This window comes from Oncorhynchus mykiss, chromosome 13 (assembly GCF_057628025.1).
Source record: "Oncorhynchus mykiss isolate SJ-2025 chromosome 13, ASM5762802v1, whole genome shotgun sequence".
NCBI lineage: Eukaryota > Metazoa > Chordata > Actinopteri > Salmoniformes > Salmonidae > Oncorhynchus > Oncorhynchus mykiss.
This window is the reverse complement of record NC_143034.1, coordinates 21,215,036-21,229,731: the sequence shown is the minus strand read 5'-3', so window position 1 is coordinate 21,229,731 and position 14,696 is coordinate 21,215,036. Positions and strand designations below refer to the sequence as shown.

The 14,696-nt window shown below is 46.4% G+C and overlaps 1 protein-coding gene across 2 annotated transcripts; it reads right to left on the bottom strand.

Annotated features, from left to right (window-relative positions):
• Positions 1-5,371: 5,371 nt before the first annotated feature.
• On the bottom strand, positions 5,372-14,184 carry LOC118938211 (T-cell acute lymphocytic leukemia protein 1 homolog). 2 transcript variants are annotated; one of them, XM_090195654.1, is made up of 4 exons: positions 13,399-14,184; positions 10,619-11,576; positions 7,247-7,341; positions 5,372-6,847 (listed from the first exon to the last, which is right to left on the bottom strand). In XM_090195654.1, the coding sequence occupies exons 2-4, from the start codon at positions 10,825-10,827 to the stop codon at positions 6,324-6,326; spliced, it is 828 nt and encodes a 275-aa protein (XP_090051780.1). In that variant the 5' UTR covers positions 10,828-11,576; positions 13,399-14,184; the 3' UTR covers positions 5,372-6,323. The 2 variants fall into 2 exon arrangements, with proteins under 2 accessions (XP_090051780.1, XP_036796150.2); XM_036940255.2 differs by having other exon boundaries at positions 10,073-11,576; positions 13,399-14,156.
• Positions 14,185-14,696: the final 512 nt, after the last annotated feature.

Genomic DNA, 14,696 nt, shown 5'->3' with positions numbered 1-14,696 from the left:
ACCACTTTATCATCTCTCCTCGCTGTACCACTTTATCATCTCTCCTCGATGTACCACTTTATCATCTCTCCTCGCCGTACCACTTTATCATCTCTCCTCGCTGTACCACTTTATCATCTCTCCTCGCTGTACCACTTTATCATCTCTCCTCGCTGTACCACTTTATCATCTCTCCTCGCTGTACCACTTTATCATCTCTCCTCGCTGTACCACTTTATCATCTCTCCTCGCTGTACCACTTTATCATCTCTCCTCGCTGTACCACTTTATCATCTCTCCTCGCTGTACCACTTTATCATCTCTCCTCGCTGTACCACTTTATCATCTCTCCTCGCTGTACCACTTTATCATCTCTCCTCGCTGTACCACTTTATCATCTCTCCTCGCTGTACCACTTTATCATCTCTCCTCGCTGTACCACTTTATCATCTCTCCTCGCTGTACCACTTTATCATCTCTCCTCGCTGTACCACTTTATCATCTCTCCTCGCTGTACCACTTTATCATCTCTCCTCGCTGTACCACTTTATCATCTCTCCTCGCTGTACCACTTTATCATCTCTCCTCGCTGTACCACTTTATCATCTCTCCTCGCTGTACCACTTTATCATCTCTCCTCGCTGTACCACTTTATCATCTCTCCTCGCTGTACCACTTTATCATCTCTCCTCGCTGTACCACTTTATCATCTCTCCTCGCTGTACCACTTTATCATCTCTCCTCGCCGTACCACTTTATCATCTCTCCTCGCCGTACCACTTTATCATCTCTCCTCGCCGTACCACTTTATCATCTCTCCTCGCTGTACCACTTTATCATCTCTCCTCGCTGTACCACCTTTGTTTTGTCTTTGTGTGCCTCTATGTTGTGAAAAAGTTACTTTTTCTTTATCAGAATAATTATTCTACTAGGTTTCCATAACTAGGTTTCCATAACTAGGTTTCCATAACTAGGTTTCCATAACTAGGTTTCCATAACTAGGTTTCCATGACTAGGTTTCCATAACTAGGTTTCCATCCAATATGCACATTTTCCCACCAGTGGTGTGTCTCCACCAAACTGACTTGTTGAGGATAAAAATCAGTGTGTGATGACGTAGTGCACAAAAACATGTATTTTTCGGTTAAGGTTTCATGTACTGAATAAAAATTGAAAGTTCAACGTGTTTCCTTCGCTTTTTTACCGATAGTTGTGACACAAAAACTGTTGCATTAAATAGCATATGTGCCTACTCTGGTCGTGCGCGCCAGCCAACAACGGCTATACAGTGCAGGTAATGCAGGCGGTGCAGGTAGGCTAGTCTACATGATGAGATTATTATGGCTAAGAGAGAGAATATTTTGTCAAACAGCAGTCAAGCACCAATCATCATGTCACCAGAATAAGACATTTTTGGAAAGGTGTATCAAGAGGACCACACATCATATCATCGTGTGACTCCAAGTTTACGTCGATATGATGGTTATTATATCAATATTTACGCATAAAGGCATTTCCACCGCCATTTCACGTATAATACACCACCCCTTACCCTCCACCACCACCAACACCACCACCCCTTACCCTCCACCCCCCCCCCCCCCACCACAACCAACACCACCACCCCTTACCCTCCACCCCCCCCCCCACCACCACCAACACCACCACCCCTTACCCTCCACCCCCCCCCCCACCACCAACACCACCACCCCTTACCCTCCACCCCCCCCCACCACCACCACCCCTTACCCTCCACCCCCCCCCACCACCACCACCACCACCCCTTACCCTCCACCCCCCCCCCACCACCACCAACACCACCACCCCTTACCCTCCACCCCCCCCCACCACCACCAACACCACCACCCCTTACCCTCCACCCCCCCCCCACCACCACCCCTTACCCTCCACCCCCCCCCCACCACCACCACCACCACCCCTTACCCTCCACCCCCCCCACCAACACCACTACCACCACCCCTTACACCCCCCCACCACCACCACCCCTTACCCTCCACCCCCCCCCCCACCACCACCACCACCCCTTACCCTCCACCCCCCCACCAACACCACTACCACCACCCCTTACACCTCCCCACCACCACCACCCCTTATCCTCCACCTCCCCACCCCCCTTACCCTCCACCCACGCCTCCATTTCCACACCCGTTTGCAGCTGCACTGAAGGGACAGAATGGACACGTTGTCCATCGTGGACTGGAGGTTTAAGCTGCCGCCACCCGTTTTTTTCCACGTCCGGGATTCTCACGGTACTGTCATCGGTCAGCTATGTCCGGCTTGGGGACATCAGCAGGGAGCATTTTTCCACCTTTCTTTTTTCGAACCGGTACTCTCTCTCTCTCTCTCTCTCTCTCTCTCTCTCATGGTTATAAATCAGTCATGTAACTAACCAACACAAACAAACAACCATAAACAGAAGGATGGAAACCATGTATTGAACGAAGCTCATTTCCTAAATGTAATGGATGACTGATTGAGTGCAGACAAGGCATTCTCTCAGAGTGGTATTATAGGGGTAGTGTTAGGGTTGAGCTTGGATGTGGACAGGAAGTTGGTGTTAGGGTTGAGCTGGGATGTGGACAGGAAGTTGGTGTTAGGGTTGAGCTTGGATGTGGACATGAAGTTAGGGTTAGGGTTGAGCTGGGATGTGGACATGAAGCTAGGGTTAGGGTTGAGCTGGGATGTGGACATGAAGCTACCAACTGGGCACACACTGCTTGAATCAGCGTTGGTTCCACGTCATTACAATGAAATCATGTTGAACGTGGAATAGACTTTGAATCTGTGCACAGTGGGTAGGGTTAGGGTTATGGGCTATGGCTTGGGTTAGGGTTGAGCTGGGATGTGGACAGGAAGTTGGTGTTAGGGTTGAGCTGGGATGTGGACATGAAGTTGGTGTTAGGGTTGAGCTGGGATGTGGACATGAAGTTGGTGTTAGGGTTGAGCTGGGATGTGGACAGGAAGTTGGTGTTAGGGTTGAGCTGGGATGTGGACATGAAGTTGGTGTTAGGGTTGAGCTGGGATGTGGACATGAAGTTGGTGTTAGGGTTGAGCTGGGATGTGGACAGGAAGTTGGTGTTAGGGTTGAGCTGGGATGTGTACATGAAGTTGGTGTTAGGGTTGAGCTGGGATGTGGACAGGAAGTTGGTGTTAGGGTTGAGCTGGGATGTGGACAGGAAGTTGGTGTTAGGGTTGAGCTGGGATGTGGACAGGAAGTTGGTGTTAGGGTTGAGCTGGGATGTGGACAGGAAGTTGGTGTTAGGGTTGAGCTGGGATGTGGACATGAAGTTGGTGTTAGGGTTGAGCTGGGATGTGGACATGAAGTTAGGGTTAGGGTTGAGCTGGGATGTGGACAGGAGGTTAGGGTTGAGCTGGGCTGTGGACAGGAAGTTAGGGTTAGGGTTGAACTGGGATGTGGACATGAAGCCAGGGTTAGGGTTGAGCTGGGATGTGGACAGGAAGTTGGTGTTAGGGTTGAGCTGGGCTGTGGACAGGAAGTTGGTGTTAGGGTTGAGATGGGATGTGGACAGGAAGTTGGTGTTAGGGTTGAGCTGGGATGTGGACAGGAAGTTGGTGTTAGGGTTGAGCTGGGATGTGGACAGGAAGTTGGTGTTAGGGTTGAGCTTGGATGTGGACATGAAGTTAGGGTTAGGGTTGAGCTGGGATGTGGACATGAAGCTAGGGTTAGGGTTGAGCTGGGATGTGGACATGAAGCTACCAACTGGGCACACACTGCTTGAATCAGCGTTGGTTCCACGTCATTACAATGAAATCATGTTGAACGTGGAATAGACTTTGAATCTGTGCACAGTGGGTAGGGTTAGGGTTATGGGCTATGGCTTGGGTTAGGGTTGAGCTGGGATGTGGACAGGAAGTTGGTGTTAGGGTTGAGCTCGGATGTGGACAGGAAGTTGGTGTTAGGGTTGAGCTGGGATGTGGACAGGAAGTTGGTGTTAGGGTTGAGCTGGGATGTGGACATGAAGTTGGTGTTAGGGTTGAGCTGGGATGTGGACATGAAGTTGGTGTTAGGGTTGAGCTGGGATGTGGACAGGAAGTTGGTGTTAGGGTTGAGCTGGGATGTGGACATGAAGTTGGTGTTAGGGTTGAGCTGGGATGTGGACAGGAAGTTGGTGTTAGGGTTGAGCTGGGATGTGGACAGAAAGTTGGTGTTAGGGTTGAGCTGGGATGTGGACAGGAAGTTGGTGTTAGGGTTGAGCTGGGATGTGGACAGGAAGTTGGTGTTAGGGTTGAGCTGGGATGTGGACATGAAGTTGGTGTTAGGGTTGAGCTGGGATGTGGACATGAAGTTAGGGTTAGGGTTGAGCTGGGATGTGGACAGGAGGTTAGGGTTGAGCTGGGATGTGGACATGAAGTTGGTGTTAGGGTTGAGCTGGGATGTGGACATGAAGTTAGGGTTAGGGTTGAGCTGGGATGTGGACAGGAGGTTAGGGTTGAGCTGGGATGTGGACATGAAGCTAGGGTTAGGGTTGAGCTGGGATGTGGACAGGAAGTTGGTGTTAGGGTTGAGCTGGGCTGTGGACAGGAAGTTGGTGTTAGGGTTGAGCTGGGATGTGGACAGGAAGTTGGTGTTAGGGTTGAGCTGGGATGTGGACAGGAAGTTGGTGTTAGGGTTGAGCTGGGATGTGGACAGGAAGTTGGTGTTAGGGTTGAGCTGGGATGTGGACAGGAAGTTGGTGTTAGGGTTGAGCTGGGATGTGGACAGGAAGTTGGTGTTAGGGTTGAGCTGGGATGTGGACAGGAAGTTGGTGTTAGGGTTGAGCTGGGATGTGGACAGGAAGTTGGTGCTAGGGTTGAGCTGGGATGTGGACAGGAAGTTGGTGTTAGGGTTGAGCTGGGATGTGGACATGAAGTTGGTGTTAGGGTTGAGCTGGGATGTGGACATGAAGTTAGGGTTAGGGTTGAGCTGGGATGTGGACAGGAGGTTAGGGTTGAGCTGGGATGTGGACATGAAGTTGGTGTTAGGGTTGAGCTGGGATGTGGACATGAAGTTAGGGTTAGGGTTGAGCTGGGATGTGGACAGGAGGTTAGGGTTGAGCTGGGATGTGGACATGAAGCTAGGGTTAGGGTTGAGCTGGGATGTGGACAGGAAGTTGGTGTTAGGGTTGAGCTGGGCTGTGGACAGGAAGTTGGTGTTAGGGTTGAGCTGGGATGTGGACAGGAAGTTGGTGTTAGGGTTGAGCTGGGATGTGGACAGGAAGTTGGTGTTAGGGTTGAGCTGGGATGTGGACAGGAAGTTGGTGTTAGGGTTGAGCTGGGATGTGGACAGGAAGTTAGGGTTAGGGTTGAACTGGGATGTGGACATGAAGCTAGGGTTCATATTAATTCATTCGTATTAGATAAATAAAAATACAAAATGTTCTTATGTGCACTTTCTCACAACACACTTTTTATAGGATCACAAACCAACTTACAGCCATAAAATAAGCACGGTTGATTTTCTGAACACAAAAACACATCTTCACCCCTTCACACAACAATACTTTGCCAGCGACTACACTGTCTGTTTCTCAAACTGGACACAGCAGCGAAACAATTGTATGGGTTGAGAAATTGTGCTGATAACAGGGCTGCATGTATTCTGGAGTGCAATAAGAGGATGTTGAATAAGGAAGAGAGAACTAAAACACTCTTTATTTCGGTCAGCTAGCACGGTCAATGTCCCGTATGGCACCCTATTCCCTACATAGTGCACTACTTTTGACCAGTAGTGCACTAAACAGGAAATAGGGTGCCATTTGGGACAACTGTGTCACAATGTTGTCCTGTAAGGGAGGGAGGGTGGGACCATCTTCTTCATCTGACTAAAGAAAGAAAATAGGAAACTTCAAAAATTGCCACATAAACTACTGGCTGAAGGTTACCGTCATTGATGTTTTTTGATGTCTCAAACTTCAGGAAGCAAAGCCATGAGGTCAGCATGGCTCCTTCAGAGGTTTTAGGGCAACTGACACTGTGCTGACTGGATGTACAAACAGTCAAGCCTACATTTCCCAGGTAGCCCTATAGAAGCCTCAGTTCGGATGAAACAGCTTACGTTACCCAGAAAGCCTCAGTCCCACACTGCAGAACACAAAATCCAGACAGAGGGGCAGTTAAACACTACCACAAACTGCTACAAGAACTCAGAACTGACCTTGCAGATATACCATGTCATTGAAAGAACTACATCGATTCCAAAAGTCTCATAGATTGCTGGTAGAGTAGTAAGTATACTGTACATTTTTGTCCTTTCTGTCAGTTTGTCGGATATTATTTACTACCAGGTATTCAATTTTGTCCTCTTTGTGACGTCACATGTCATGTCACCGCTGGTCGTTGGCAAGTGTCACCGCAGTCCGAATCTGACCTTTGACCTTTCCCGGAATGCCCCGCGGCACCACCATTGAGCTCTTAGCCCCGCCCCCCAGGTTCTCCTCACTGTCTGTGTTGCTATAGCAACTGGAGGTCGGGGAGGTTGCCAAGGCGATGATTGATGTGTCTGTGGAGTCTCCTCTGTCGTGGTAGACCATAGTTGAAGAGGGAGTGTCACCCTGGAAAAGTGGGTGCATACCCTTGTTGTTCAGCCCCGCTTGGGCCCTCTCATCCTGGGTCTCCTCCTCAGGCGAGCCCCTGGCTTTGTCTTGGGACTGGTCGTTGAGCAGGGTGACAAGGAAGTCGATGTACTTCATGGCCAGTCGGAGGATCTCATTCTTGGAGAGCTTCTTGTCCGGAGGGTGGGTGGGGATGAGCCTGCGGAGGTCTGAGAAGGCCCCGTTGACGTTCTGCTGGCGCCAGCGCTCCCGGCTGTTGGTGAACACACGCCTCGCCAGCTTCTGAGGAGGGCCCGCTGAATGAGGATACACAGGCACAGTGCATTAAATACACATACCTACTAGTATGCACATGTACATACACGCAACTGAATATCAGGAAGGTGTTCCTAATATTTGGTATACTCAGTGTATATCACAGGAGGTTGGTGGCACCTTAATTGGGGAGGACGGGCTTGTGGTAATGACTGGAGCGGAATCAGAGGACTGGTATCAAATCCATCACATACATAGTTTCCAGGATGCCATTCCATTTACTCCGTTCCGACCCTTATCATGAGCTGTCCTCCCCTCAGCAGCCTCCTGTGGTGTATGTGTACATACATACACTACATAAACTGTATCTCATTGATTTATCATATGCTGGTATTGGTCAGTAGTCCATGGACAGTCACACCAGTTTATCTTCTATTTACCATCACTGAGATCCAATTCATAGTGTGAGGAGGACCGTCTCTTGATGCTTCTACTGGAAAAGATTCCATAGTTACCAGAGGGACCAAGATGAGAACTGAGAGAGAGAAGGAGAGAATCAAATCAAATCAAATCTCATTTTAACGGTGGCTTACAAATACTTAACAGATGTTATTGCAGGTGTAGCGAAATGCTTGTGTTACTAGCTCCAACAGTGCAGTAATATCTAACATACACAACAATACACATGAATCTTGGAATTAAGAAATATACAAACATTAGGACAAGCAATGTTGGAGTCCGGAGTACAAATGTATATTTGCAGTTGAAGTCGGAAGTTTACATACACTTAGGTTGGAGTTATTAAAACTAGTTTTTAAACCACTCCACAAATGTCTTGTTAACAAACTATAGTTTGGCAAGTCGGTTAGGACATCTACTTTGTGCATGACACAATTCCAGTGGTTCAGAAGTTTACATACACTAAGTTGACTGTGCCTTTAAACAGATTGGAAAATTCCCAAAAATGATGTCATGGCTTTAGAAGATTCTGATAGGCTCATTTAACATCATCTGAGTCAATTGGAGGTGTACCTGTGGATGTATTTCAAGGCCTACCTTCAAACTCAGTGCCTCTTTGACATCATGGGAAAATCAAAAGAAATCAGCCAAGACCTCAGAAAAAAAATGGTAGACCTCCACAAGTCTGGTTCACCCTTGGGAGCAATTTCCAAACACCTGAAGGTACCACGTTCTGTACAAACAATACTACGCAAGTATAAACACCATGGAACCACGCAGCCATCATACCGCTCAGGAAGGAGGCTCGTTCTGTCTCCTAGAGATGAACGTACTTTGGTGCGAAAACTGCAAATCAATCCCTGAACAACAGCAAAGAACCTTGTGAAGATGCTGGAGGAAACAGGTACAAAAGTATCTAGATCCACAGTAAAACGAGTCCTATATCGACATAACCTGAAAGGATGCTCAGCAATGAAGAAGCCACTGCTCCAAAACAGCCATAAAAAAACAGACTACGGTTTGCAACTGCACATGGGGACAAAGATCGTACTTTTTGGAGAAACGTCCTCTGGTCTGATGTAACAAAAATAGAATTGTTTGGCCATAAGGACCATCGTTATGTTTGGAGGAAAAGGGGGGATGCTTGCAAGACGAAGAACACCATCCCAACCGTAAAGCACGGGGGTGGCAGCATCATGTTGTGGGGGTGCTTTGCTGCAGGAGGGACTGGTGCACTTCACAAAATAGATGTCATCATGAGGCAGGGAAATTATGTGGATATATTGAAGCAACATCTCAAGACATCAGTCAGGAAGTTAAAGCTTGGTCGCAAATGGGTCTTCCAAATGGACAATGACTCCAAGCATACTTCCAAAGTTGTGGCCAAGTGGCTTAAGGACAACAAAGTCAAGGTATTGGAGTGGCCATCACAAAGCCCGGACCTCAATTTCATAGAACATTTGTGGGCAGAAGGAGGCCTACAAACCTGGCTCGGTTACACCAGCTCTGTCAGGAGGAATGGGCCAAAATTCACCCAACTTATTGTGGGAAGCTTGTGGAAGGCTACCCGAAATGTTTGACCCAAGTTAAACAATTTAAAGGTAATGCTAGCAAATACTAATTGAATGTATGTAAACTTCTGACCCACTGGGAATGTGATGAAAGAAATAAAAGCTGAATTAAATAATTTTCTCTACTATTATTCTGACATTTCACATTCTTAAAATAAAGTGGTGATCCTAACTGACCTAAAACAGGGAATTTTTACTATGATTAAATGTCAGGAATTGTGAAAAACTGAGTTTAAATGTATTTGGCTAAGGTGTATGTAAACTTCTGACTTCAACTGTGTTTATTCGTGGTGGGACGTGTAGACATTGTGGACAGTCTGTGGATAGAATATGTAGTATATCTGAAGAATACGTAGGATAGACTTGTATATGTATAGCAAAAGTTAAATATAATGGCCTTGACTAGACTACAGTATAACCATATGAAAGTGGGTAAAACAGTATGTAAACATTATGAAACATTATTATAGTGGCGTCCAAAGAGGGAGGAACGTGAGAGAGTTTTCATTGGAAATGAAAGATAACAAACAAAAGTATGCAAGCAATAAAATAATATAAACTGTAGAAGTACAAACGATGCTATTCAGGGGAGTAATCATATTTTAAATGGTTTTCAAATTGTTAAATGGATTTGAAATGGCAAAAAAAAACATTTCAAATTGACTGAGGGAGAGAAAGCGAGCAAAGCGATCTGTATGGTGATTATGTTTGGGATGTTGATGGAGTGTGCATGCTGTCAGCAGGCTCTCTCTCGTTAGGGCTGACACTGGCAGAGACATGCTGCTAGAATAGAACAACGCTCCTGCTGAAAACGAAGAGGAAGAAGGATATTTCATCATACTGATTCTAGGAAATGGGGCTCTATGGGGAAGTAGTAGTTCTAGTTTAATAATTGGTTAGGATTTAAGGGTTAGGAAAAGCAGAAAGAGAAATCTACGTTATAAACAGTCAGTTGTTGTAGTGAAACTGTCAGTTATAGTGAAACAGTTTGCCATACAGTATCAGAAAGCCAGTCATAACATGAAATATGATAATGCAAGTGGAGGCTGCTGAGGGGAGGACAGCTCATTATAATGGCTGGAATGGAGTCATTGGAATGACATCAACCACATGGAAAACACGTGTTTGATGCCATTCCATTGACTCCATTCCAGCCATTATTATGAGCTGTCCTCCCCTCAGCAGCCTCCACTGGATAATGGAATATAATGTGAATATGAAACATTTCCCTATCACCTGCTGAAGAAGTGGTGTGATGGCAGGTACTGGTGGGGCAGCAGGGGGCCCTGGGAGGGGATGGGTGGGGCCCCTGGTCTGGTCCCTGACAGAGAGGTGAGCTGGGTGAGGCGGATGGCCCCGTGGTGGTGGGTGTGATGGTAAGGGTCATGGTGGTGGGGGTGGTTGGGGATGGGGTGCAGGGTGGTTAGAGGGGTGTTACTGGGGAGGGAGAGGGGGTGGGGGGGTTTACTGTGTCCCAGACTAATAACAGGGATGTGGGGAGGGAGGGGGGCAATAGAGGAAAAGGAGGAAGAAGAGGAGGAGGAGGATGGGGGGAGGATGGCAGGGGTAGTGGATGTAGACACTGGGGCTGGGAGGAGGGGAGGCGGAGAGGAGGAGGGGGCTTTCGGAGAGGAGCGAATGAAACCTCCTCCCTTGGTGTTGTTTGTTTCCATGGAGACCGGTGGTTCAGGTGCGATGTTGGTGGCGGCAGGGTGGTCAAGCAACTTGGTAGGGGACTCTGGAGGTGGAGGAGGGGAGGCAGGGGGGCTAGGTGGGACAAACCTGTCTCCCGGACTCCCTGCTTCATTATCCGGTGGTGGGCTGCTAGCGTCAAGTGAAGCCGGTGAGGGGGTCTGCTGAGGGCTCAGTCGTTCAGACTCCGACAGGGGGTCAGAGGGGGGGTTCAGTTTCTCCATCATGGTACCTGTGGGAAGGCACCCCACCACTGCACCCCTCACCCCTTCCGTTGTTCTGTCTCTCTCACCCAGCATAGTGTCTCGGCCACTAGCTGCTGGTGCTAGACGCCTATAGACCTCCACAGACCTCTCTCAGCCCCGGTCCTCTGCGGCTACTCCAGATAATATCTCCTTATTATGCTGTTAGTCCCCTGGTCCTCCTGAACGACGGGTTGTCTACTGCTGTTATTAATCAGTCCAGAGATGTCTGTGATGGGCTGTCTGGGTCCTGGGTTTTCAGGGGTCAGGGGTCAGTGGGTGGTGTTGAATCTAAGGCTGATGGCCTCGGGTTTGGCTCAGTCCAGTCTTATTGTCACCTCTCATTCTGAGGGCTGTTGCGTGTGTGAGAGCGAGTGTGTGTGTGTGAGTTTGTGTGTGTGTGTGTGAGAGAGAGAGAAGGAAAAAAAGGAGAGAGCGTGTGAGTGTGATCTTGCATTCATGGCCCCACTCAAGAGGCTGTGTCCAATCTACAGTGGCTGGGCAGACGATGCTAACATCAATAATCATGTGCCAGTGTTTACTAGTGGTCTGACCGAGGCGTCTCTGGATCTTCTTGGAGCTCCACAGCAGACTGGTTGGTCTGGTTTTAAGTTTAGTAGTCTAGACGTCTTTTTCCCATAGTACATCCTGAAGAATAGCCAAGTACGTTGTCTTTGAATGAGTCACCATCGGCCGACACTGTTGATTAGTCCCCCAGTCTGTCTGTCTGTCTTTTCGGATATGAATCAAACTGTCCATACAATCCACATTGTCCCAGGTGCATAAAGATTGGACGGTTTTCAAACCTGTAGAACAAAAGAGATAAGACACATTTGCTTTACATGATTTAGTGGGTCAAATACTGGAATGAATGAAATGTTATTTTCCTGTCAAATCACCAGTTGGCAACCCATCCCTTAATGGATTAATTGGCACATAAACAAACATTACAATAATTCACTTTGGTAATTCAGTGATAATTCTTCTTCTGGAAGTGGTGAATATAAAATAAAGATAGATTAAGAATTTTGAATTAATTAGGAAATTAAAATGACACATTTTTCCATATATAATCTACATCAAAGCTAAATCTAGTATCCCTGGCCCTCTCACGGGCTGATGACAGGCTCAACATGGTTGTCATGGGTGTCCATTGTTTGGTATCATACTGCGTGTGTGTTTTCCTCATTTCAAGGAAGTTCACAGTTGTCTTCTAGGTTCTGCTTCTGCAAGACTTGGATGATTCATTATTCATGGCTGGATTGTGCAACCGTCTCTTCTCCTTATGCAAAGCCTTATGTTTGGGACCAATCCAACACATCACTGAGTACCTGCCTCTGTATTACCAAGCGTGGTGGTGGCTGCATCATGGCAACGGTATGCTCGACATCAGCAAAGGCTGGGGGAGTTTTTTAGGATAAAAAGAAACGGAATAGAGCTAAGCACAGGCAAAATCCTAGAGGAAAACCTGGTTCAGTCTGCTTTTCAACAGACACTAGGAGACAAATTCACCTTTCTGCAGGACAGTAACCTAAAACGCGAGGCCAAATCTACACGGGAGTTGATTACCAGGAAGACGGCGAATGTTCCTGAGCGGTGAAGCTACAGTTTTGACTTAAATCTGCATGAAAATTGCTGTCTAGCCTTGATCCCCAACACCTCGACAGAGATTGAAGAATTTTAAAAATGATAATGGGCAAATATTGCACAATTCAGGTGTGTAAAGAAACGTACCCAAGAAGCCTCACAGCTGTCATCGCTGCTAAAGGTGTTACTAGCGTGTAGTGACTCAGGGAGGTGAATACTTATCTAATCAATAAATATTACTGTTTACTTTTTCATTCATCTAACAAAAAATGTTGGAATTTTTCTTCCACTGACATTCTAAAGTATTTCGTGTAGATCATTGGTAAGAAATGACATATATCTTGAGAGAGAGAACAGGCAAGGTGAGCTTTCAATATAAACATTTGATTCATAGAAAAGTTGAATAATAAAAACCGACAATGGAAGAAATACTCCCAAAGATGTGTTGAAGTCTTTCTTTTTGTTACATGTATTTTTGCGATCAAATTATAATGTTTAATTAATTGCTTGACCATTTACTTGTGTCATGAAGAGAATGTTACCTTCAATGTTCAGCTGCCTTTATGTCTACAATTCAATTTGAACTTGATTACATTTTAGTTAATGTTCGTAACGATTCAGATTTTTTGTTGTTGTTATTCCTTGTTTCCTTTGACATGAGACCAAAATCATATTGTATTTTTGTGTAAACTCAATGCACTCATTTGTTGTTCATTTCAAGTCATAAATTATGAATATAATTTGGTGGTCTTATATCTGTATGGCTGCAAAGATACATATTTTTTATGTATATGATGTTATGTTTATTATAGCTGTGGTAAATACACAAATATGTATTTTATTGTAATGTTTTCTATATTATTTATTTGATCAAAGAACAGGCAAAAACACATAACAGGTTTTCCTCCATTTGCACAAAGAAAAATGAACTATAACTTCAGGCAATAAATTAACAACAATAACTTACGATAAATGGCTTTGAACTCAATAGCATTTATCCTATACAGTAATATTTAAATTGACCAGTGCAGACCTACTCACCTACGCAGCATGAAAACCAGCGTGCTCTGTCAGTACAGTTGTTTACCCACAGGACCCTACAGTACCATAGGTAAGGTAGCACATGGCACATCTACTTTCCGTCCTCCTTAAATAAATTGGGAACTCCAGTAATGTTTAAAAAAAATATGTAATATCAAAAATCCAAAAGACCAAGAGATGAAGTCAAAAATTGGTCAAGGAATAACAAAATTAACATAATGCCCTTTTGAGTCCTTTGTGGTGATTCTGTTGAACGAAGGCGCACAAGCTGACAAGGTGATGCTGACCATGTCGTACTCGTGTTCTTATGTCATTCTCTAGTTCCCAATCTCTCTTTCTTTACTTTCTTCCCTCCTCTCCCTCCATGCCAGGAAGAGACAGAGCTCTAGTTGGATGGCGAGAGAGAGAGATGAGAGAGAGTAAAAGAGAGAGAGAGAGAGAGAGAGAGAGAGAGAGAGAGAAAGAGGGGGCAAGAGAGAGAGGGAGCAAGAGAGAGAGGGAGCGAGAGGGAGCGAGAGAGAGAGGGAGAGAGAGCGAAGGGATAGACTGAGAGACACAGAAGAGAGAAAGAGAGAGAAAGAGAGAGAGACAGAGAGAGAGAACTTCGTTGCAAGGAGAGTTTTTCCGCTCCCCACTGGACAAGAGGATGTGCTAGTACAATGTGGTGGCTACTGATAACGCTCTCAAAGCCGCCTGTGGCCCGCAGATAAGGAAATGTACCCCCCTCCTCTCCTCTCCTCTCCCCCTCCCCCCAACCCCAATACCAACACACGCTCGCGCATACATGCGCATGCACACGTACGCATGCGCATACAATCTCACTCTGTGTAGACATACACTCATGGGTTCACACACACACAGGCACGCGTCGTTCCACCAGGGCAGCCAATCCTAGAATATGAAGGGACTTGGATGGTAACCATAATGGAGGGAATGTGTTTGCATCACAATAGAATAACACCACAAAGGAAGCCATGCAGACACCTACAGACAATAGATCTTATTGGGGAAACCTAATATATCCATGTCCTATTTAAACTACTTCCCTGTCTGCAGCACTTGCAGCACCCTGGCTCTGACAAGTGTTTACCATAGGATCAACAGAGGTGGGAAAAGGTAGACAGAGAGAGAGAAAGAAAAGGATAGAGAGAAAAAGATAGAAATGGAGACCGTCCGGGTTGTTTCTGTGATTACATCATCACACCTGTGGCACTGCCCTGCATGGTGGCCAATACTGTCATCTCAGTAACTTTCCTCAAGACTCTGCTTCCTCTCTCTCTCTTTCTCTCTCTCAAGGT

What these genes read in the sequence shown, in the direction of transcription:
- LOC118938211 (XM_036940255.2), bottom strand. Translation starts at nt 10,827, where the DNA reads ATGCTGGGTGAGAGAGACAGAACAACGGAAGGGGTGAGGGGTGCAGTG. An exon ending in TCACACCACTTCTTCAGCAG is followed by an intron (nt 7,342 to 10,072) that starts GTGATAGGGAAA and finishes TCTCTCTCTCAG; the next exon opens with TTCTCATCTTGGTCCCTCTG. An exon ending in TGAATTGGATCTCAGTGATG is followed by an intron (nt 6,848 to 7,246) that starts GTAAATAGAAGA and finishes ATCCTCATTCAG; the next exon opens with CGGGCCCTCCTCAGAAGCTG.